Raw genomic sequence first — 23,277 nt, forward strand, 5'->3', positions numbered from 1 at the left:
AAACGTCAATTACATTTACAGTAATTTCCATCATTATCCCACATTTATGAAGGACCATTCATTTTAATATACATCATTACTCAGGAAATCCAGACAGTATTTAACAAAACTACGAAAAAGTTTTTAAGAATATTCAAAAATAAGTATATACTCCTATTTAGATCTGTACAACTCTCTAGCAATACTGGTGTCAAATCTGTTTCTTGACTTCTCATGAAGAGCTGCAGAACCTTTAGCACTAATGTTCCCTTTGAATTACAAACTGTTCCAATTGATTAAAGAGAGGAAAAAAACTTGGAAAAATTTAAGAGCAAACTCAAGGGTTTTCTTTTTAAAGATGCATTCAATGATTAACATAAGAACATAAGAAGCGCCATCTCCGGATCAGACCTTCGGTCCATCAAGTCCGGCGATCCGCACACGCGGAGGCCCTGCTAGGTATACACCTGGCTTATTTTATATCCTACCATATCTTTATATGCCTCTCTCAAGGAGATATGCATCTAGTTTGCTTTTGAAGCCTAGGACTGTCGATTCCGCAATAATCTCCCCTGGGAGAGTATTCCAGATGTCAACCACTCTCTGTGTGAAGCAGAACTTCCTGATATTAGTCCTGAACTTGCCCCCCCTTAGCTTCATTTCATGTCCTCTTGTCCGTGTCAAATTGGACAATGTAAATAATCTTCTCTGCTCTATTTTGTCGATTCCTTTCAGTATTTTGAAGGTCTTGATCATATCCCCACGCAGTCTCCTTTTCTCAAGGGAGAACAATCCCAGTGTTTTAAGTCGATCCTCATATTCCAGTTTCTCCATACCCTTCACTAGTTTAGTTGCTCGTCTCTGCACCCTCTCCAGCAGTTTTATATCCTTCTTTAGGTAGGGAGACCAATGTTGGACGCAGTATTCCAAGTGGGGTCTGACCATTGCCCTATAAAGCGGCATTATAACTTTCTCTGATCTACTCGAGATTCCTTTCTTTATCATGCCCAACATTCTATTTGCCTTATTTGCCGCTGCCGCGCATTGTGCCGACGGCTTCAGGGTCCTATCTATCAGTACACCCAGATCCCTTTCCTGTTCACTTTTTCCCAGAGTTGCACCTGACATTCTGTACTCGTATTCCTTATTTTTACTGCCTAAATGCATTACCTTGCATTTCTAAACTAAACTAAACTAAACCTTAGGTTTGTATACCGCACCATCTCCGCGTGCGCAGAGCTCGGCACGGTTTACAGAGGTTGAGAGGAAAGGAACTACAAAGAAAGGGTATAGGAGAGGGACTGAGAAGATAGAGAGGGGCAGGGAACTAGAGAACGGGAGGTGATTAGATTTTTGAGAAGAGCCAAGTTTTCAAGCGTTTACGGAAGGATTGGAAGGAGCTAGAATTTCTGAGCGGGGATGAGAGGTTGTTCCAGAGTTCCGTAGTTCTAAAGGGGAGGGATGTTCCGAGTTTTCCTGCGCGGGATATACCTTTTATAGATGGGAAAGATAGTTTCAGTTTTTGGGAGGGTCTAGAAGAGAGCGGGTTTGAGGAATTCCAGAAGAGTGGGATAACGGGAGGAAGGACGCCATGTAGAATCTTGAAGGCTAAGCAGGCACATTTATAGAGGACTCTGGAGTATACTGGGAGCCAGTGGAGCTTGGAGAGGAGTGGGGAAACGTGATCGAACTTGCCTTTTGCGAAAATAAGCTTGGCCGCGGCGTTCTGAATTAGCTGAAGTCTAAGGAGGTTTTTCTTAGTTAGGCTTATATAGATGGAGTTGCAGTAGTCTAGTCTAGAGAGGATGGTGGATTGAACGAGGATGGCAAAATGAGAATGATGAAAGCAAGATCTTACTTTCCTCAACATATGGAGGCTGAAGAAGCATTTTTTTACCAGGGAGTTGAGGTGATCGTTGAAGGAGAGAGAGGAGTCTAAGATGATGCCTAGGACTTTGCTTGAAAACTCAAGCTGAAGAGTGGGGCCGGAAGGTAGAGGGATGGAGGTGGGTAAATGATCAGAAATTGGGCCGAGCCAGAGTAGTTTGGTTTTGGACTCATTCAGTTTCATTTGTACAGATTGGGCCCAGGATTGGAGGTTCGTAATACATGTGGAGATGTTCTCGGCGAGGTTCGAGAGGTTCGCGTCAGTTTCGAGGAGGATGAGGATGTCGTCCGCATAGGAGTAGAGAGTTTCTAGGGGGGATAGATGAAGGAGTTTCAGAGAGGACATGTAGATGTTGAAAAGGATAGGGGAGAGGGGTGAGCCTTGCGGGACTCCACATTTCGGCTTCCAGGCGGGGGATGAGGAACCGTTTGTGTTAACGGTGTAGGAGCGGAAGCGTAGGAATTTCGAGAACCAATCAAGGACTGTGGAGCTAATGCCTATTTCGGAGAGTTGGAAGATTAGGATGTCGTGGTGAACGACGTCGAAGGCTGCGGAGAGGTCGAATTGAAGAAGAACAGCAAATTTGTTGTGAGAATGGAGTTGTTGTACCTTAGAGATTAGTGAGGCCAGGAGGGATTCGGTGCTGAAGTTGGGTCTGAAGCCGAATTGGTGGGGTAGGAGGATAGAGAAACGTTCTAGGTAGGATGAGAGTTGGGTGGATATGATGGATTCTAATAGCTTGGTTAGGAGAGGGATATTTGCTATAGGACGGTAGTTAGATGGAATGGTGGGATCAAGGTCGGCCTTTTTCAGTAGAGGGGACAATGAAATGTGTCCCATGTCAGGGGAGAAAAGGCCCGATGTTAGGGCAGAGTTTATAAGGTCGGTGAGGGAAGCGATGGCCTGTGTAGGGATATTCTCGAATAGATAGGAGGGGAAAGGATCCAAAATGCACTTGCAAGTTTTTAGTTTGAGGCAGAGTTTGGAGACTTGCGGTTCAGAGACAAGCTCGAAGGTGGTCCAGGATCTGTCGGCAGGAATAGGGGTGGATACAGGTAAGGTAGGGTTGAGATCAATAGAGGTCAGGGAATTGTACGAGACTGTGGGAGGGAAGGAGCATCTTAGAGTGGTAACCTTTTCATTAAAGAACTTTGCAAGGGCATCGGCAGATAGAGATGGTGGAAGCGAAGGTGGGTCTTTTTTTGTAGTTAGGGAGCGCCAGATGTTGAACAACGCACTGATCTGGTTGTTGGATCTAGAGATCTTGTCTCCGAAGAAGTTTTTTCTGGCTTTTTTTAATGTTGAATTGTAAAATTTAATATTGGTCCTCCAGGTCTGTCTATCAGAGGGGGATTTAGATTTTTTCCATTTGCGCTCCAAAGCGCGACATTTCTGTTTCAACTCTCTGTGAAGAGGTAGGTACCAGGGGGCCTTTCGGGGGTAGGAGATGGTTTTGGTGGTTAATGGAGCAAGGGAGTGGTAGGTGGACTCGGAGAGGGCGGTCCAGTTGTGCCAATGTGATTCGGGATCTGTAGGTCTAGGGTTGGAGGAGAGTTTGTTGAGGAGTTTGGACCAGAATAGATTGCTTGAGGTTTTTTTGCGGAAGGTTATGGAATGAGAGGAGTGGGGTGGGGAGTCAAGATGTGACATGAAGACAGGGAGACAGGTAGTCCCTAAGAAGTGATCTGACCAGGGGACTTGTTCCCAGCGAGTGTCGTCGGTTGAGGTTTTGAAGGCAGTAAGATCCATGAAGGTGGTGAAGTCTAGGGTATGCCCTTTTTCGTGGGTTGGGGATGGGGTGGGTGGGGGAAAACCTAGAGAGGTAAGGAAGTTGTTGAATTCAGATGTGTCATTGTTATTTGTGTCGTCGAGGTGGAGATTGATATCACCAACAATCAGGAGTCTTTGGAATTTAAGGAAGGCATTTGTTATGGTCTCATAGACGAGATTGGAAGATTTGGTCCAAGGGGTGGGTGGTCGGTATAGTATTAGGATGCCCAATGGGTGGGTGCGGAGTTCGTCAGTGACTGAGGCAAGCAAGTATTCTAGAGAAGCATGGGTGCCACGTTGAACTTCATCTGCCATTTCTCCGCCCATTTTTCTAACCGACACAAATCGCTCTGGAGTTCCTCACTGTCCTCCTGCGATCTGATTGCCCGGCAGAGTTTTGTGTCGTCTGCAAACTTGATGATCTCACTGGATGTTCCGTTTTCCAGGTCATTGATATAAATATTAAAAAGGATCGGCCCAAGTACCGAGCCCTGGGGTACACCACTAGTCACTTTCTCCCAGTTGGAGAACTTCCCATTAATGCCCACTCTCTGCTTCCTGTTATCCAGCCATTTGCCTATCCATCTTTGTATATCTCCCTCTATGCCATGGCTTTGTAGTTTCCTGAGAAGTCTTTCGTGTGGAACTTTGTCAAATGCTTTCTGGAAGTCCAAGTATATTATGTCCACCGGCTTTCCACTATCAATTTGCTTGTTCACAGTCTCAAAGAATTGGAGTAAATTCGTCAAACACGATTTCCCTTTCCTGAATCCATGTTGACTGGGTTTCATCAAGTCGTGTGTGTCCAAGTGCTGAACTATGCTATCCTTGATCAGTGATTCAATCATCTTGCCGGGGACAGACGTAAGACTCACAGGTCTATAGTTGCCCGGTTCTCCTCTCGATCCTTTTTTGAAAATTGGCGTGACGTTCGCTTTCCTCCAGTCGTCTGGTATCTGACCAGTTCTGATTGACAGGTTTGCTAGTTTTTGCAATAACTCTCCGATTTCAACCTTCAATTCCTTCAAGACTCTCGGGTGAATTTCATCCGGTCCAGGGGATTTGTCACTTTTAAGTTTGTCGATCTGGTAGTATATCTGATCTAAGTTCACTTCAACTGTGGTGAGGCTGTCCTCTATTTCTCCTGTAAACAGTTTCTTCGCTTCAGGTATTGTTGAGGTGTCCTCCTTCGTAAAGACGGACGCAAAGAAGGAATTTAGTTTGTCTGCAATTTGTTTATCTTCCTTGATGTACCCTTTTCTTCCCTTGTCGTCCAGGGGTCCCACTGCCTCTTTTGCAGGTTTTTTCCCTTTCACGTATCTAAAGAAGGGCTTGAAGTTTTTGGCCTCCTGGGCTATTTTTTCCTCATAGTCCTGTTTTGCATCCCTCACCGCCTTGTGACATTTCTTCTGTTCATCTTTATGTTTGTTCCAGGCTTCGGTTGTCTTCGTGCATTTCCATTTTTTGAAAGAGTCCTTCTTTTCTTTTATGGCTTCCTTCACCTGTATGGTAAGCCATGCCGGTTCTCCTTTGCCTTTAGTTCTCCGATCTTTGGAAATCCTTGGAATGTAGAGATCTTGTGCTTCTGCAATAGTATTTTTCAATAGGCACCATGCCTGATCTACTGTTTCAAGTTTGTCCACCATCTTCTCGAGTCGTTTTGTTACCATGGCTCTCATGCAATCGTATTTACCCTTTTTAAAGTTTAAGGTGGTGGTTAAGGTTTTGGCATGTTTCCCTTTCCCGATGTCAAGTTTAAAGTTGATTACATTGTGATCACTCGTTCCCAGTGGAACCATGACTTCTACTTCTGTTATCGGTCCGGTGAGACCATTTAGGACCAAGTCCAAGGTGGCGTCGCCTCTTGTCGGCTCTTTTACCATTTGCTCCAGGAAGCAATCCCCTAGCACCACCAGGAACTTGGCCTCCTTGCCGCAGTTGGAGGCTCCTAGTTTCCAGTCTATTCCTGGGAAATTGAAGTCTCCCAATATAACTACATTGCCTGTCTTGCATACTTGTTTGATTTCCTCCATCATTTCTGAGTCAGTGACCTCCGCCTGTCCTGGGGGACGATAGTAAAGGCCAATTTTTGTATCTGCGCCATTGTGACCAGGAATTTTGATCCAGAGGGACTCCAGCTTCTCTTTCCTGTCTGTTATAATTATTCCAACAGAATCTATTCCTTCCTTAACATATAGGGCAATACCTCCACCTTTCTGCCCTTCTCGATCCCTTCTATATAGTTTGTATCCCTGTAGTACTGTGTCCCATTTGTTTTCTTCATTCCACCATGTTTCTGTTATGCCAATGATATCCATGTTCTCATGTCTTGCTATCGTCTCTAGTTCTCCCATTTTGTTTCCTAGACTTCTAGCATTTGTATACATACATCTAAGTTCCCTTCGTGTTACCTTTTTGGACCTTCTACTCTTGGCTGTCCTAACAGTTTCATTTACGGTATCCTTTACTGCTCCTGTGTTATCTCCCATGTTTGCTGTGTGGTCATCCCCTCCTGTGTCTGAGTTGTCCCTTCCTGCTTGTTCTCCTTTGTTGGCTGTGAGGTCGACCTCTCTTGTGTATGAGTAGTAGTCCTTTGTTCCTACGTCGGGGCATCCTGTTGTCCGTGCCATCGACCGGTGGTCGACTGTCGGCTTTCCCCTGTCCTTCAGTTTAAAGCCTTCTCTATTGCTTTCTTCATGTTGCCTGCCAAAACTCTTGCTCCTTCCTTGTTGAGGTGTAGTCCATCCCTTCTGTAGTACTTGCTTTTTCCCCAGAACGCCGTCCAGTTGCGCACGAAGTCAAAGCCTTCGTCTTCGCACCATCGTCTCATCCAGGCGTTGATTACTTGCAATTCCCCTTGTCTCTTTCCATCTGCTCTTGGTACAGGGAGGATTTCAGAGAAGGCCACCTTCACCTCCCTGATCTTCAGTTGTCTTCCGAGTGAGCGGAGCTGGCCCTTCATCTCTTCCCTGTCATACTTCCGCCCGCTCACATCATTTGTTCCTACGTGGATAAGCACAGCGGTGTCCACTCCCCGTGCGCCATCTATGATCCTGGAGATCCTGTTGGTCACATCCTTTACTCTTGCTCCAGGCAGACAGGTGACGACTCTGTCCTCTCTTCCTCCTGTGGTGTGGCTGTCCACGTGTCGTATAATGGAGTCACCTACGATGATCCCCATCTTCTTAATTCGGGAGTTCCTTGGGGGGCGTAGGTCCACGTCCTTGGAGTAGGGCCTGTCATCTTCCTCCAATGATACTCTTGAAATTGTTTCCTGTTCTTTGGGTGGGGGGACATCTTCCTGTGCTCTCACTATTCCTCCTGGTGTGCGGTTGTCTCCTACCTCGTTTTCGTTTTTTTCTGTGTTTGCATGGGTGTCTTCTCTCCTCACTTGGGTTTCCTGAGTACAGTTTTCCAGCCCTGGGATCTCTACGTGGTGCTGATGGGCTTCCTCTATGAACATTTCTAGATCCTTGACCTCGTCGTTTGGGCTGTGCTCCACTAGAATCTTCTCCTGTGCTCGGATTCTGTCTTCGAGTTCCATCACTGTTCCCTCCAATAGTCTTACCTGACATTTCAAGCTATCCATCTCCATGCATCGATCGCAAATGTATGCCTGGATCCCCGAAGGGAGGTAGTCATACATATTGCAGTCGATACAGAAGACAGGAAAGCTCATCTTCTGACTTCCTTGGGCTTCCATTTCGTGCTTCACTCGTGGGTTGTCTGAGTGATTTGTTGTAACCTACTGCTGCTCTTTTTCCTACTGATCCTACCTCCCCCTTACCTTCTGACTTCCTGACTGCAGTCTTCCTATTTGAGTGAGTCTGTTTGTGTTACAGTGCCTGTGCCTGTGTGTGCTTGTGTCCCTTGCCTGCTGCTTCCTTGTGTTTCTTGCCTTGTTGTCTCTCTCGTGTGTGCTGTCTCTGCTCTACCTCACCTTGATTGTATGTGCGGGTTGGTTTCTTTTGTGTCTGTCTTTTCCTTATCTTCTGTGCTTGTCGGTTCCTTACCGGTCTGTTCTCCTCTGGTGTTCTTGAGATTAGCGCTCGTCCCTTGCAAGGCCCTTCGCCTTCGCCGCGCGCCGAATGGCTGGGTGCCGTTGGCTCCTCCCCTTTTCAAGGGGGAGTCCGGCGCTGCCTGTGACACGTGGGGGGGGGGCGGAGCGAACTCTCGCCGCTACCCCGAGCCTACTGTCCTCCTGCTTTCTTCAGTGCTCGGCACCAACGCTGCCTGTCTCCTCTGCTTCCTGCTCCCCTTCTCTCCTCGGCACCGCGTGTGCTGCGCTGGCTCCTCCCCTTTTCAAGGGGGAGTCCGGCGCTGCCTGTGACGCGTGGGGGGGGGGCGGAGCGAACTCTCGCCGCTACCCCGAGCCTACTGTCCTCCTGCTTTCTTCAGTGCTCGGCACCAACGCTGCCTGTCTCCTCTGCTTCCTGCTCCCCTTCTCTCCTCGGCCAATTAAATGAATTGCTTATGACTCTCATTTTATCTTTATATCTTTTGACAGTTTTCTCTTTCCCTGTCCTATTGTTTTTAACCTTAATTGTTTTTCTTTATAATCAGATTGTATTTCTTTCCCAGCCTTTCCTTGTGTTTTATTATGCTTGTATAACTTGGTTTTTTATTATGTTTAGTAGATTTAATTTTTTTTGTTAGTTACTTTTGTTTCATAGTAACATAGTAACATAGTAGATGACGGCCGATAAAGACCCGAATGGTCCATCCAGTCTGCCCAACCTGATTCAATTTAAATTTTTTTTCTTCTTAGCTATTTCTGGGCAAGAATCCAAAGCTTTACCCGGTACTATGCTTGGGTTCCAACTGCCGAAATCTCTGTTAAGACTTACTCCAGCCCATCTACACCCTCCCAGCCATTGAAGCCCTCCCCAGCCTATCCTCCACCAAACGGCCATACACAGACACAGATCATGCAAGTCTGCCCAGTACTGGCCTAGTTCAATATTTAATATTATTTTCTGATTCTAAATCTTCTGTGTTCATCCCACGCTTCTTTGAATTCAGTCACAGTTTTACTCTCCACCACCTCTCTCGGGAGCGCATTCCAGGCATCCACTACCCTCTCTGTAAAGTAGAATTTCCTAACATTGCCCCTGAATCTACCACCCCTCAACCTCAAATTATGTCCTCTGGTTTTTACCATTTTCCTTTCTCTGGAAAAGATTTTGTTCTACATTAATACCCTTCAAGTATTTGAACGTCTGAATCATATCTCCCCTGTCTCTCCTTTCCTCTAGGGTATACATATTCAGGGCTTCCAGTCTCTCCTCATACGTCTTCTGGCGCAAGCCTCCTATCATTTTCGTCGCCCTCCTCTGGACCGCCTCAAGTCTTCTTACGTCTTTCGCCGGATACGGTCTCCAAAACTGAACACAATACTCCAAGTGGGGCCTCACCAATGACCTGTACAGGGGCATCAACACCTTCTTCCTTCTACTGACTACGCCTCTCTTTATACAGCCCAGCATCTTTCTGGCAGCAGCCTTGTACACTGTTTTTTCGCCTTTAGATCTTCAGACACTATAACCCCAAGGTTCCTCTCCCTGTCTGTGCATATCAGCTTCTCTCCTCCCTAACTCTGTTGTTTTTATCGATTTGTACATCGCCTAGAATTTGGAATAGGCAATTAATCAAATTCTATAATAAACTTGATACATGACTCTGGTGGGACTCAAACCCACAACCTTTGAATCTCTTTAACCAACTAGAAGTCCAATGCACTATCCATTGCGCCACAGAGCCACTACATGCTTTAGAAGCACTAATTACATCTCAAATCAGCAAACAAGTGCAAGAAACTATCTATGTAGAAATGTGTCTATCAGCAACATAAATGACTCAGGTGGGACTCGAACCCACAACCTTTGAATCTCTTTAACCAACTAGAAGTCCAATGCGCTATCCATTGCGCCACAGAGCCACTACATGCTTTAGAAGCACTAATTACATCTCAAATCAGCAATCAAGCAGCAAGAAACTATCTATGTAGAAACTTATCCATCAGCAACATAAATGACTCAGGTGGGACTCGAACCCACAACCTTTGAATCACTTTAACCAACTAGAAGTCCAATGCGCTATCCATTGCGCCACAGAGCCACTACATGTTTTAAAAGCACTAATTACATCTCAAATCAGCAATCAAGCGGCAAGAAACTGTCTATGTAGACACTTGTCCATCAGCAAAACAAACGACTCAGGTGGGACTTGAACCCACAACCTTTGAATTTCTTTTACCAACTAGAAGTCCAATGTGCTACAGAGCCACTACATGCTTTAAAAGCACTAATTACATCTCAAATCAGCAATCAAGCGGCAAGAAACTTTCTATGTAGATATTTGTCCATGAGCACATTGACTTCCAGTTGCTCATCGTATAATGTACAAATTAAGTCTGCTCACCTTTAAATCTCTGACATTCAAAACCCCAACTTTTATTTATAAAGTTTTGATTCCTTATACTTCATCTAGATTACTGAGGTCGAATGACCAATACTTATTGGTCATTCCCTCTCTTAAAATTATTAACACATGACGGCAATCCATCTTTTCCATTACAGTTCTCAAACATGGAATTCCCTTCCAATTTATTTAAGAGAGGAAAAAAAACTTGGAAAAATTTAAGAGCAAACTCAAGGGTTTTCTTTCTAAAGATGCATTCAATGACTAAATGAATTGCTTATGACTCTCATTCTATCTTTTGACAGTTTTCTCTTTCCTATTGTTTTTAACCTTAATTGTTTTTCTTTATAATCAGATTGTATTTCTTTCCCAGCCTTTCCTTGTGTTTTATTATGTTTGTATAAGTTGGGTTTTTTAAATTATGTTTAGTAGATTTAGTTTTTTTGTTAGTTACGTTTGTTTCCCCTAACTCTGTCATTTTTATCGATTTGTACATCGCCTAGAATTTGGAATAGGCGATTAATCAAATTCTATAATAAACTTGAAACTTGATTAACAGCCCAAAAAATACATTCATGCTCCTGGAGCTTATTTGCACACTTACACTTCTCCCTCCCTATTTGCGGGGGTTAGGGGCAGAGCCGGCCCGCGAATAGGGAAAAATCGCATATAAATTTTTGGCTGGCTCTGACCCTCCCCCCGGACTTTACCTGGTGATCTTCCGTCACTCCTGCCCCGTGCAGAGCTGTGCTGCTGAGATCCCGTGGTCTCACGAGACTAGAACAGGAACATCTGGAGTAATTCCTTTTGCTGCAAATTTGCCTTCATCGACATGCTGACCATGGTCTTCTCCAGTGTGGATTTTCCCATATTAAAACCCTTATGCTGATAGAAAATGCAGCAAAAAGAGAATAAATTATCACAGGGTCTGATGGAGGAAGCGTGTGGAGTATGCCAGCTCTTCTCTGTGTGTGTCTGTATCAGCCAGTCAGTGTACTGTGTGTATTGGGGATGGTGGGATCAGTGGGAGAAAAGTCATTGGGAGGGGGTAGTTTTGGAGGAATAGGGAGAATTGAGAATAGTAATGAGGCAGTTTGAAAGGAGCAATTCTCTAACTACTATATTTTATTGTATGCTTTGAGTTTGTACTTTCATTAGAGAATGACACGGTGATAAAATTCATCACCGTTCCCGTCCCCGCGGATAACCGCGGTAAACAATCTTCATGTCATTCTTTAAGGAGAGAGGGAAGAATCAGAGTATGAATGGCCACAACCACTGACCCTCAAGCTTTGCTTTGAATAATGCTGGTGTAGCAGGACTGAGGTTGAAACAGACACTACAGAATGACAGTCTCTGGTATCCAGAGCAGATATTGTGATGTCATAGTGCCTCATTCCACCAGTGCCTAAGAACCAATCACATCAGTGATGTCACAATGGCTTCATTATCCTTGGCTCACATAAGAATCAGAGTATGAATGGCCACAACCACTGACCCTCGAGCTTTGCTTTGAAGATTGCTGGTGTAGAAGGATTGAGATTGAAATAGACACTAGAAAATGACATGGGATTATTTCCCACGGTTATCCACGGGGACGGGAACGGTGATGAATTTTGTCACCGTGTCATTCTCTAACTTTCATACTGAAGCTGGAACTCCTCCCAAAGAAATGCAGTGGGTGGGTCACTTTTATTTTATTTATTTACGGGGAGGGGTATTTCTCAGGCACCTCCAGTCCAGACTGGCCCATTTCTGAACTTAAAGTGCCTTTCCAACCAATGGCTAGATTCACGAACCTCACGGATCAAGTCCACTCCATGGGCGATCCGATCCGTGAGGTGGCTGGGCGCCCGATTCACGACGCGTCCTCATGCCCCCCAACCGACCGCACTGATCGCTGGAGAGTGATCCCGACGCATGAGCAGACCATCTTCTTTGCCTGTAGAATTTGCCTTTAAAAGACCGTTGCCGGCAGCGCTCGCTCTCCCCATCCACCTTCGCCGTAATGCAGCCCTGCTTTTAAACCACGGGTTCAAAACACGGGTTCACAGAGGGGGCTTCTGAGCAGGCAGCGGAGAGTTCAGTCACCGGAGGGAATCCTGGTTTTGCACTGGGCGGCAGAGAACTGGGGAAGCAGAGACGGCAGAGAGCAAGGCGCTTTTGTCGGCAAGAACGTGAGCAACTGGTCCTCAGCGGTCGCTCACGTTTGGATCGGCCAGCCCAATCGGTTTGTTTAGTGAATCGCTGCCGAATGCATTTCCCCTCATTTGCATGTGCGGGTTGGATCGGGTGTAGACTAGAGAGTTGCGCGTGGACAGAAATCCCACCCATCCCCGCCAGGATCCTCTCCGTCCCCACCCGTCCCCATCAGGATCCTCTCCATCCCCACCCATCCCTGCAAGGAATTACCTCCATCCCCGCCCGTCCCCATAAAAAGCAGCAATTCCACAGTTTCTTTTGTGTTTGCGCTGCTGTTTTCCTTGTGGAATCTCTTTGGTGGAACCCTTTTTTTGTTTTCTGTTCAGGTAATTAACTTATAAACCCCCTCTTTTACTAAGACTGACGTGTCCATTATATTATATGGATGAACCCTGCTTCCAAAGCCTTCCATCCCCGTGGGAGTCCTGTTGGCTAGAAGGGAGTCCCCGTGGGAGTCCTGTGGGCCAGAGGGGGGTCCCCGTGGGAGTCCCATGGGTTAGGGGGGATTCCCGCGAGGACCCCCGCAGGACCTGCGGGATTCCCACAATCCCCATTCCCATGCAGACCTCTAGTGCAGACAGGATTGGCCAGAAGATTAGTGAATCGGGTCTGGCTTAGTGAATCTGGCCCCAAGTCCCAACCTGTTCTGTTTTTTTTTTTTGTTTTTTTGTTGTTTTTTTAAAATCTTTATTCATTTTAAATTTTACAAGTGTACAGGAAATCATTCAAATAATATACAATTCCACTGTTCTGTTAATCACTGAGCTAAGTTGGGAAGAATTCAAAAAGTATCCTACATTAAAAAAAAAAATACTTTCAAACATTTTTATTGAAGGAACAAAGTAATTACAAATAATTTCACAAATTTTGAAAATTCAAATCCATATATTCCATTAAATACTATCATTCCTCCAAATATTTTATAAGACAAATCCTATTCCCCCTTTTCATCCTTTTATGTTATAACATTTTATTGAAAGAAACAAATAAATATACAATAATATAAAACAAATAGATATGCATTATGATTAAATTCACATTTATGATATTTCCATACATATTTCTATCATTCCTCCCAAAATATATTTCCATATGACCTATTTCAACCCCCCCCCCCCCACTATTCCCCTTTTCCCCCTTCCCTACCCCCATTCTTTTTTTTTTTTTTTTTAATGAAACTACAGAATTACAGAATTGCAACAAAGAAGGGATCTAATGCTCAGGTGTAAAAAAAAGTGCTCTGTATACTTAAGGCGTGTTAATGAATTTAGCACACACTAAGGATTAGCTCCTGCTAAATGCTAAGAAGCCTATTTCATACCTATGGGCTTCTTAGTATTTAATAAGCACTGGGCAGACTGGATGGACCATTCGGGTCTTTATCTGCCATCATTCTTCCAACTTACCTAATCTCCCAGTTCTCCCCCAACGAGTCCAACAAGAGCACTCGCAGAACAAACCTATTTAATTACCCCTCCTTGAAATATTATCAATACAAAAAGTTTCTAGATAGAATGTTATCATTCCAGGCAGCTAGGCTGAACACATGGCTTGGAAAGCCCATACTTGAGGCCACTACATACGCAGACTTTAGAAAATCCCTGAAAACTCGATTGTTTAACAAATTCTAAATTTGTTAAACAATCTTCCTCGCCACGACCCTATTCCACACCTCGCCCCCAAATCCAAGGTCTGAAACTAACTTATACTTTCCACCTTGAATCTCATGTACTGACATAATGTATCTTTATAGTAAACCACTTGTATTGTAATCCACTTGTATCCCATGTACTGACAAAAAGTATCTTTATTGTAATCCACTTGTATCCCATGTACTGACAAAATGTATCTTTACTGTAACCCACTTGTATCCCTTGTACTGACAAAATGTATCTTTATTGTAAACCACTTGCATCCCATGTACTGACTAAACGTATCTTTATTGTAAACCGTTTGTACCCCATGTACTGACAAAATGTATCTTTATTGTAACCCACCTGTATCCCATGCACTGACAAAATGCATCTTTATAGTAAACCACTTGTATTGTAATCCACTTGTATCCCATGTACTGACAAAATGTATCTTTACTGTAACCCACTTGTATCCCATGTACTGTCAAAATGTATCTTTATTGTAAACCGCTTCGAACTTCACGATATAAGAAATAAATTATTATTATTATTATCATCTACTATGTTACTATGTATGTTACTATGTTAGTGCACCAAAGGAGAGGACCGTCATCTTCAGACAGATGTTGGTCATGCGTCTCTCTTTGGCTCCCTGAAATCACTGCTTTAGTGTTCCCCCATCACCCTGCATAATGAGCAAGCCTAGACCCTATAGAGTTACATTTCACTTTTCACCATGAGGAGAGTCAAGAAACTCCAATTCTCCTTTATCTGCATCTCTCCTCTTTGTTCTCTTTAACTGTCTCTTCTTCCTTACCATCCTCTCTTCCCTCTCCTCTGTCTGATTCTTAAGTTTATTTCTCCCTTTCTCTTTTTTTTCCCCCCCAAATCTTTATTCTTAAGCAAAAATGAAAAGCACTTTCCTAGTCTGCAACCAGGAAATGCAGGCTGACGAAAAAAAAAAATGTAACTCAACAATTCAACCTTTTAATTAACGCCCTTCCCTTCACAGGACAAAAATAAATACGTGAAAAGTAGTATTTTATTATATAAAATTGCAGGACCTGGCCCGTACGGGGATCGAACCCGCGACCTTGGCGTTATTAGCACCACGCTCTAACCAACTGAGCTAACCGGCCAGCTGGAGGCTAGGTTTGAATCCAAATTATTTAGAACTCTATGTCTGGTATATTTATCCCATATACTGTATCCGATATGAGAATTTACAGTCTCCACATGCAGAAACATTTTATTCAACGACAATAATGGCATTGGTGGCATAGTAGTAAGCATAACTGGGCTTGATTCCTGGCCAACACAGCATGTGCTTTTATTAGGGGAAGTCACTGATTGTTCTGGGATGTTGCAGCCATTTGGGTTTCTGCCGTGGAAAATGGAGACTGAGGTCTCACCCAGTATGGCAATTCTTATAGTTCATAGCATTTGGAGTTCTGTCTCCTTAGCATCTCAGGAAACACCATCCCAATCAATAAGGGTAATTTATATCTCAAAAAAATCTTTATTCATTTTTACATCTCACAACAAGTGTATAATAATTTATATCTCTTGTTTGTTAACCTTGCCAGTTTTATTTTACTTTTTTGGATGACTTCTGAAGCTATAAGCAACATTCAAACCTTTACAGGAGGCTCCATTGACTTTTGAGTTTAATACAACCAGATAGTTGTAAGAGACAGGAAGCAATAGAAATAAAAATCATAAAGAATATAAACAAAAATTGCTAGAATGAACAGACATTCTGTAATGCATGCATGAATACAGTGAAGTAAAGTAATACCTTAGATGGGAGATCGCAGTTTACAGTTGGGGATGTAGCTCAGTGGTAGAGCGCATGCTTTGCATGTATGAGGCCCCGGGTTCGATCCCCGGCATCTCCACACTTTTATTTTGCTGAATAAGAAAATATGTGGTGACAAAAGGTCGACATTTCCAGAACAGCTGATATATTCCGAAAAGGAATGGAGAAACAAAATATTATGCCTCAGTTTAATGTTTTCTCAGAAAAGATGGAATACAACAAACCCAATTTGCATATTAGGTTCTATCTTAGCTGAATCTTTTTTTTTTGTACTGAGTTTTCCCTTCATACCAAGTTTATTCCTGTTGTGTTAGATATTTTTTGCGGTTATTTTATCAGATAAGACATCTGGACCCTTTCATATAATTCTTCCCAGTTCTATTGTTGTGGTTTGCAATGCATTTTAATGAATTTTTATAATATGTTGCAACTTCTATTGTTTTGGAAAGAATAAAAATGCAAAATATGGAAATAAAATAATATTATCTGTTATTACATTTTCTATCTCTCTGTCACACACACTCATTCTAACATAATTTTAATATTTGATTGACAAAAATCATGTACGCATTCCTGCCTGCTCACACATATATACAGATCCATATGCTTTATAAAATATATAAAGATTTTAATATTTGCATGACAAGAATCACTTTTTCAAGTTAAAAATATAAAGACGGGAAATCCACTTCTTATTACAACAGGAGAGAAAATGAATTAAATAACTATTTAGGTAAGAAAATGAATAAAAATGTGTACTGCGTTGGCCGGGAATCGAACCCGGGTCAACTGCTTGGAAGGCAGCTATGCTCACCACTATACCACCAACGCTTTCTATTTGCAAACTTTCGACTCTCACTTATGTGGTTTCTATAGCATATTTGCCTTTTTTTTTTGTATGCGCAGTCGATTTGGTTCATAGAAACATAGATACATGATGGCAGATAAAGGCCAAATGGCCCATCTAATCTGCCCATCCATAAATGATTTCCTCCTGAAAATCGCAGAAAAAGTGGAAAATTGTTTGCACCTCCCCCCGTGTTTTGTTCCTCTCTCCCCTCTAGATTTGATAAATTCAGCAGCTTGTAAGTATAATCACAGAATTCTTGATGTAAGTTCAAGGCATTGACAAGTCTATTTAAAGCAGCATTTGTGCATGAGACTAAAACTAGTAATCCCCTTCCTTTCGTTTGCCGCAGCCTCTTCTTTCTTGCCCTGTCTTCATAATACTGTCCTGAGTTTTTCTTATTAATAATTAAAGTACGATTAAGGAAAACTACAAGTACTTTTTCACCGGCATGTGTTCATGTTTATAACTGTTTATTGATTTTATAAACACAAATGACTCAGATGTCATGAAAACAAATTGTATAAAATAATAAACACTTTCAATAGTGATTAATACTGTAATGTCCAGTAGTGTAATATAAGGACAGCATAGGCTATTAAATGACTGAAAATGAAGGAAAAAGCCTCAGACAAGGGCCCTCCCACCTCCACCAAAGTGGTTTACTAAAAGTGGTTTTTCATTAGCAAAGCACAGCATAAAGCTTTTATTTCATTGAAGTTTTTTTTTGCCGATGAAGTGACCAATCGACCACCTTTAGTAAACCACTTTGGTGGAGGTGGGAGGGCCCTTGTCTGAGGCTTTTTCCTTCATGTTCAGTCATTTAATAGCCTATGCTGTCCTTATATTACACTGCTGCACATTACAATATTAATCACTGTTGAAAGTGTTTATTTTATTGATTTTATAAAAAACCTCTTACAGGAAGTGCGACAAAATACATATCAATAATATCCCACAAAGCACTTGTAGACTTATGTATGATATATGATACAAGAAACCCCTCCCCTCCCTTTTTCTGGATGTGTATAAAGATTGAGAAATACATTTGAACAGCAAGACACATTTGCAACATCCCCAAAGCTAGTCAAAGAAATGTATTAAGTTAACCAAATAAATATATCTGTATAAAAGTGAGTAGCGCTGCAATCACACTATTCCATGCACGGCTGCACTCATAGCAAGCAAAGGGAAAGGGGACGCCCCCTAATGGAAAATCGGTAACAGCGTCCAGTCTCCGCGTGCGCAAGGCGTGCGTAACGTACGTGACGGAGGGCGTCACACGGTGAACCTTCCCTTCGCCTCTGTCTGCGCTTCCGGCGGAAGTTACTTGGGGCAGCATGGCGGAGATGGAGGGGATTGCTTCTTGTGCGCTTTCAGCGGGACCGCGCAGCCCGCCCAGCACGGTAAGAGAAGTCGGGGTCCGCCTCTTGCCGGAGCCGTGAAAGCAGGCAGGGTTTTGCGCTTTTGCCGAACGCTCTAGAGTGCTGGGTTTCTGGCAGAGCGCTGGAACTACAACTCCCAGCATGCACCGAGGGGCAAAAGTTCTGGGAATTCTAATCGCCACCGTGGAATTATGGCAGAACTACATAGACTGGCTTGGGAGCTTAGCCTCCTTTTCGAACACTTTGTGAGAATAATTATATGTTTTCTAGATTATCCTAAGCCTAGTTTTAGCATCATGACATTCTGGGAGTTGTAGTTTTGATTGCTACCGCCAAACTAAGGACTACAAGTCCCAGGATGCACGTAGAGGGCAGAGTTAGACAATAAAACAGGACACATTCTGCTTGTTGAAATTGGATTCAGTTGGTCACCTTTACCTGTCAATTCCCTTTTCCTGCAGGAAGAGTGCTGGCTGCAGACCGGTTGCACCTTTGCTACCCAGTGGCTGTTCACTGAAGGCACCAGGCAAACAGAAGACACAAAACAGTTCAGGGAAGGAATTATTCGATGCCTTTGTAAAAGTGGGAAGCAGGAAGAGGGTTGGCTGGGGCTGCCTGTCAGCTACAGGTGAGGAATCAGCTGGAGGGTAGTAAGACCTGGCCCTAAGTACCCTAGTGATCAAAACCGGGTGGTTGGTTGGTTTGGGTTTTTTTTCCCATTTTTGGCCGAAACCTAATCTGCAGCTGAAATTCTCTGCACAGTTAAAGCCAAAACTGAATCCAGGGCAGCACAGTCCCCCTTGACAAAAGTGGCCCCAAGCCCCCTGCAAAACTGTGCAGGAGGTCCCAGCAGCCATTTTAAATATTGTGCCAGCATGGGGAAGGCACAATTGGGGATCTCTCCTGCCCTGAATAGGCCATTAGATTATCAGGGCTTCTGAGATAGGCTTGGGGTAAGCCTATGGATGGTGGAAGAGCATCACTTTTGGTCAGGGGAGGGGGGTGGATAGGGTAAGAAGGGAATGGTCACCACTTTTATTTGGGGGAGGGGGGAGTTTGGTTTCAGCACTTATGGCTAAAACTTAAACATGGACAAAGCTAACTTTCAGGCTAGTTTCAGTGCCAAATCAAAACTGAAATTCGGTTGGCTTCTACTGCCTGACTGATTTGCTGCTGAAGAGAGAGCATTTTCTGAAAATGAGTGAGGCTCTGTGTGTAGTATGCCTAGCTTCCCTTCTAGAAAAGCATATTCTTTACATTGATGACAACACTCTTGTTTCTTGACCTAAATAACGTGGTTATTTTGTCTGATGCTCACTGATAAAGCATGATCTCTGCTGTTCATTTTACAAATCTTGCTAGTCCTTTAGAACTGCTTCTTATTATATTCCTCTTATCCTTTCTCCTGATCTTTCTCAGTTTTTTCATAGCTGTTTTTAGTGATGGATTTATGCATTTTATTTTCATTTTTATCAATCTGTTCATTCTTGGTGTTTCTACATTCCTTTCACAGAAAAATTTCTTTGCTCTTTCCCTTCCTTATCTTCTCATCTGTTTGCTTTTTCATTCTTGGTGACACTTCCTTTTTTTCTTTTGCTTATCTCATTCTTAAGCCACATTTCTATTGTGTCATTTTCTTTTTTTCTTTTTACCCTACCCAAGGGCATCATAATGGATGGGGCAGGGTAAGTACCAAATTGGGTGGAGGTTGGGGGTTATGCAGGAATCTAGATGAAACCATGCATTCCTCTACCCTCTTAACTGGTTTGTTCCTGAACCTACACGCCTGCTCCCCATAGTTATTTGGAGGGGTGTATGTGCTGGTGGGGTGTGTGAACTTCCCTGGTGACAGTACTAACTCTTTCTGTGTCATTTCCCTTTTCTGTTTAACGTATCCCCAGCTTCCCTTTCTCGTACACATTCCTTCTTCCCTTCTAGCATAGAGAGGTTGGCTTGCTTCTTATCCACTGCTCTAGCTGCATTTGGAGAGAGTTCCAAAGCCAGAGACGCTTACCAAATATGGGAGATTTAGCTTGTCTGCCTGTCCCACATTAGTTCTTATAAACAAATCTGGTTCTGGTTTTTGCCCTACCGTAACTCTAGACTTGGGGGAGGGGGACCTTCCATATCTCCACTAGATCTTTGGGCTTTTCTCGGAAAGACGGAATTGCAGGTCCATAGATGGAACAGGTATTTTGTTCTGCCATATCAGGGTGGATCTAGATCAGGTAGCAGACAGGTGAGATGTGCCTCTTTTGAACACCACTGGTTGGAAGATAGAGGCTCCTATTGTAGCCATATCTACCAGCCCAGAGGTTAGTTAGGATCCTTTCACTATCTCTTGGCAGCCCATCAGATGGAGTGGCAGAGACAGCTGAGAGCTTAGCATGAAAGATAACCCCCCCCAAAAAAAACATTGAATAAGGAGGCTAACAGCATTTCTGACTCTTGATCATTGATTTGGTATCCCACAGCCCTGCTTAACTCACTATAAATGACAAGGAACACCTTAAACAGAAAGAGGTGAAATACAGGGACAAGCGATGCATTCAAGATGACATTCTTACAGTGGATGAGAGGACTGGAATATTGCTGAATGCTATGATTGGCTGAGATTTATTATGCTCGATACCCTTGTCTTTCCTTTTAGCTTTGTCTCCATCTCTGAGCTGAGGTCCCAGCAGCGCAGCCCCTGCTGCAGCCATCTTTTCTGGAGCACTGAACAGTACAACAAATGGACCCGTCAGGGGGAAGCTCTCTTGCCCAATCAGAAGGCCCTGCCACGGGCACGCTTGATCCTGATTGGCTACTTGACAGATCAGGCCTCAAAGGAGAGGGCTAGTCGGGTGGATGGGAGTCTCTATGTCAGAGACAACAGAAGCGCAATGCCTTGTGAGGTATGCAAAGGAGGGACAGGGATGGGAGATCCTCACTAATTCTTCCTGCGTGAGCTAAGACAGACCTTTTGAAGGAGTGGAGACCTTGTGGGGGAAGGATCCCTGATGAGAACTGGAGGGAAAATGGGTGGAGGGGGGCTCAGCAGGTGAAGGTCCCTGCTGAGAACCAGATGATAGGATGGCGGTAGAGTTTTTTCAAGGGGTTTAGCACAGTACTTTTTCTCTCTCTTGGTCATCAGATGTTGCACTTCTCTCTGGATTTGCTGGATCAGTTACTCCTTTTTCCTGGCTGGTCGTACCTTCCTGCGTCTGCTCGGGGCTCCTCTGGAGGGTATCTGGAGATTCTGTCTCCTCCCATATCAATGTTCCCCAAACCAGAGCGGTTGATATCCAGTGATGAGCAGCCCATTAGGGTCCTGTATCCACATGCTGCGGCACAGCTTCTCCACACACGGTAAGGACAGAAATACAGAATCATGTTTCCAGCTGAATACCTAGCCATGGTAACACCATATTTCCCCATATATAGGCCGCGACCTATATATGGGTTTTGCAATCCAGCCCAGTGGGTGCGGCTTGCAAAACTGGGGCGGCCTATACAAGTTTTAAAAATCATCTCTCTCCCATCCTTAGCTCCCTTGCTGGACGGCCTGAATTGCTGGGGCCTTGAATCGCAGCCAGCGGTGCAGGGCAGGAGAGATCTTTTCGATCTCTATCCTGGCCCCGCGCTGCTTCCTGCATTGGCACGATGCTGTCAGTTCAGTTTTCGTGAGACTCGCACCTGTGAGATCTGATGGCAAAGGAAGCAGCGCGGGACCGGGATGGAGATCGAAATGATCTCTCCTGCCCTGCACCGCTGGCTGCGATTCGAGGCGGCAGTGATTCAGGCCGTCCAGCAAGGGAGGGAAGGTGGGGGGAATGATTTTTAAAAACTGTGAAGGCTGCCCCAGTTACTGGTAGATAAGCCGCGGCTAATACAATGGGGCGGCTTATCTACCAGTTTTAAAACTTGTATAGGCATTTTTTTGCGGCCTATATGTGGGGAAATACGCTAACAGGCAATGAAATAATATTAAATATTGAACTAAGGCCAGTACTGGGCAGACTTGCATGGTCTGTGTCTGTATATGGCCTTTTGGTGGAGGATGGGCTGGGGAGGGCTTCAATGGCTGGGAGGGTGTAGATGGGCTGGAGTAGGTTTTGATGGAGATTTCAGCAGTTGGAACCCAAGCACAGTACCGGACAGAGCTTTGGATTCTTGCCCAGAAATAGCTAAGAAGAAAAATTTAAATTGAATCAGGTTGGGCAGACTGGATGGACCATTTGGGTCTTTATCTGCAGTCATCTACTATGTTACTATATGCTGTTTGCAGTGACAGTTCAGCCTGTACTGGCCTCCCTGTGCAACCAGTGGCATAGTAAGAGGGACGGGGGAGGCAGTCTGCCCTGGGTGCTGTCTTGTTAAGGGCATGGCACCCCTCCTCCTCTCGCCCCCCCATTCCTCTCCTTGTCGCACACGCCCCTTGCCTTCCCCCATACCTTTTTTTTACTTTCCTGGCATGAGGTTGCCGCCTGCGTCTGCATCAGCGTGCTCTCTGACCTCACTTCCGTGACGCGCGCTTAGGAAGCGACACCAAAGGGCGAGTCGACACCGACGTGGGCATGTCGCTCATGCCAGAGACGTTACAAAAGGTACGTGGAAAGGGAAGGGGACACGCGAAAGAGCGCCACTGACTTTATTTCCCTCCTCTCCTTACAGGGCAGAGGGCAGGATCCCTCCAGTGAATGTGGCTGGAGAGCTGAGCAGATATAGCTCTCTTCTGGATATCCGGGGATGCGTTTTTTTTACCCTTTTCTTGAAGTGTTTTTCAACAGGCCACTGTGTCCCAGTCATGGTGCAAGTAAGATGCTTTATTTATTTATTTATTTATTTGTTTCCAAATTTACAATTCAAGATTTACTCTCTGGTAAAAAAAATGTTTTTTTAGTCTTCACATGCTGAGGAAAGTGAGATCCTGCTTCCGCCAGCAACATTTTGCTGTCCTTGTACAATCAATCATTCTTTTCAGACTGGACTATTGTAATTCCATCTATCTAAGTCTAACCAAGAAAAATCTTCAAAGACTTCAGCGGATCCAGAACACTGCGGCCAGGTTGATCTTCGCAAAAAGCAAATTTGACCACGTTTCCCTGCTTCTGCCAAAACTTCACTGGCTTCCGGTGATTTCTAGGATTCACTTTAAATGTACCTGCCTAATCTTCAAGATCCTACATGGCATTCTTCCTCCCCTAATCCCACTATCCTGGAATTCTTCGAGACCTGACACTACCAGATCCGCCCACATACTCAAACTATCATTCCCCTCGTTAAAAGGCGTCATGTATTCAGGTTAAATTAGGGAAATCCCTTTTCTTCAAATTCAATGAGCTTTGGAA

At 44.1% G+C, this 23,277-nt stretch overlaps 1 protein-coding gene and 6 non-coding genes across 11 annotated transcripts in view; 2 read left to right on the forward strand and 5 right to left on the reverse strand.

The window, feature by feature from the left end:
- Window positions 1-9,311: 9,311 nt before the first annotated feature.
- TRNAR-UCU lies at window positions 9,312-9,397 on the reverse strand. Its single transcript is given in 2 exon segments — window positions 9,312-9,347; window positions 9,361-9,397. It is a non-coding gene; the product is annotated as a tRNA-Arg (tRNA).
- A 92-nt stretch (window positions 9,398-9,489) lies between these two features.
- On the reverse strand, window positions 9,490-9,575 carry TRNAR-UCU. Its single transcript is given in 2 exon segments — window positions 9,490-9,525; window positions 9,539-9,575. It is a non-coding gene; the product is annotated as a tRNA-Arg (tRNA).
- A 93-nt stretch (window positions 9,576-9,668) lies between these two features.
- Window positions 9,669-9,754, reverse strand: TRNAR-UCU. Its single transcript is given in 2 exon segments — window positions 9,669-9,704; window positions 9,718-9,754. It is a non-coding gene; the product is annotated as a tRNA-Arg (tRNA).
- A 5,204-nt stretch (window positions 9,755-14,958) lies between these two features.
- Window positions 14,959-15,032, reverse strand: TRNAI-AAU. The gene has a single exon. It is a non-coding gene; the product is annotated as a tRNA-Ile (tRNA).
- Window positions 15,033-15,719: 687 nt separating this feature from the next.
- TRNAA-UGC lies at window positions 15,720-15,791 on the forward strand. The gene has a single exon. It is a non-coding gene; the product is annotated as a tRNA-Ala (tRNA).
- Window positions 15,792-16,471: 680 nt separating this feature from the next.
- TRNAG-UCC lies at window positions 16,472-16,543 on the reverse strand. Its single transcript has one exon. It is a non-coding gene; the product is annotated as a tRNA-Gly (tRNA).
- A 1,244-nt stretch (window positions 16,544-17,787) lies between these two features.
- CTC1 (CST telomere replication complex component 1) overlaps window positions 17,788-23,277 on the forward strand; it is a 62,872-nt gene continuing 57,382 nt past the window's right edge. For 3 of the 5 annotated variants that reach the window (XM_033924419.1, XM_033924420.1, XM_033924422.1), the window contains exons 1-5: window positions 17,790-17,965; window positions 18,406-18,572; window positions 20,595-20,841; window positions 21,081-21,295; window positions 22,601-22,742. In XM_033924419.1, coding sequence (XP_033780310.1) covers window positions 17,900-17,965; window positions 18,406-18,572; window positions 20,595-20,841; window positions 21,081-21,295; window positions 22,601-22,742 — 837 coding nt within the window. In that variant the 5' untranslated portion in view covers window positions 17,790-17,899. Of the gene's footprint in view, window positions 17,966-18,405; window positions 18,573-20,594; window positions 20,842-21,080; window positions 21,296-22,600; window positions 22,743-23,277 lie in introns of all 5 variants that reach the window. The other 2 variants (XM_033924423.1, XM_033924421.1) reach the window with 2 other exon arrangements.

The sequence above is a fragment of the Geotrypetes seraphini genome, chromosome 16, assembly GCF_902459505.1.
Source record: "Geotrypetes seraphini chromosome 16, aGeoSer1.1, whole genome shotgun sequence".
In the NCBI taxonomy this organism is placed as follows: Eukaryota; Metazoa; Chordata; class Amphibia; order Gymnophiona; family Dermophiidae; genus Geotrypetes; species Geotrypetes seraphini.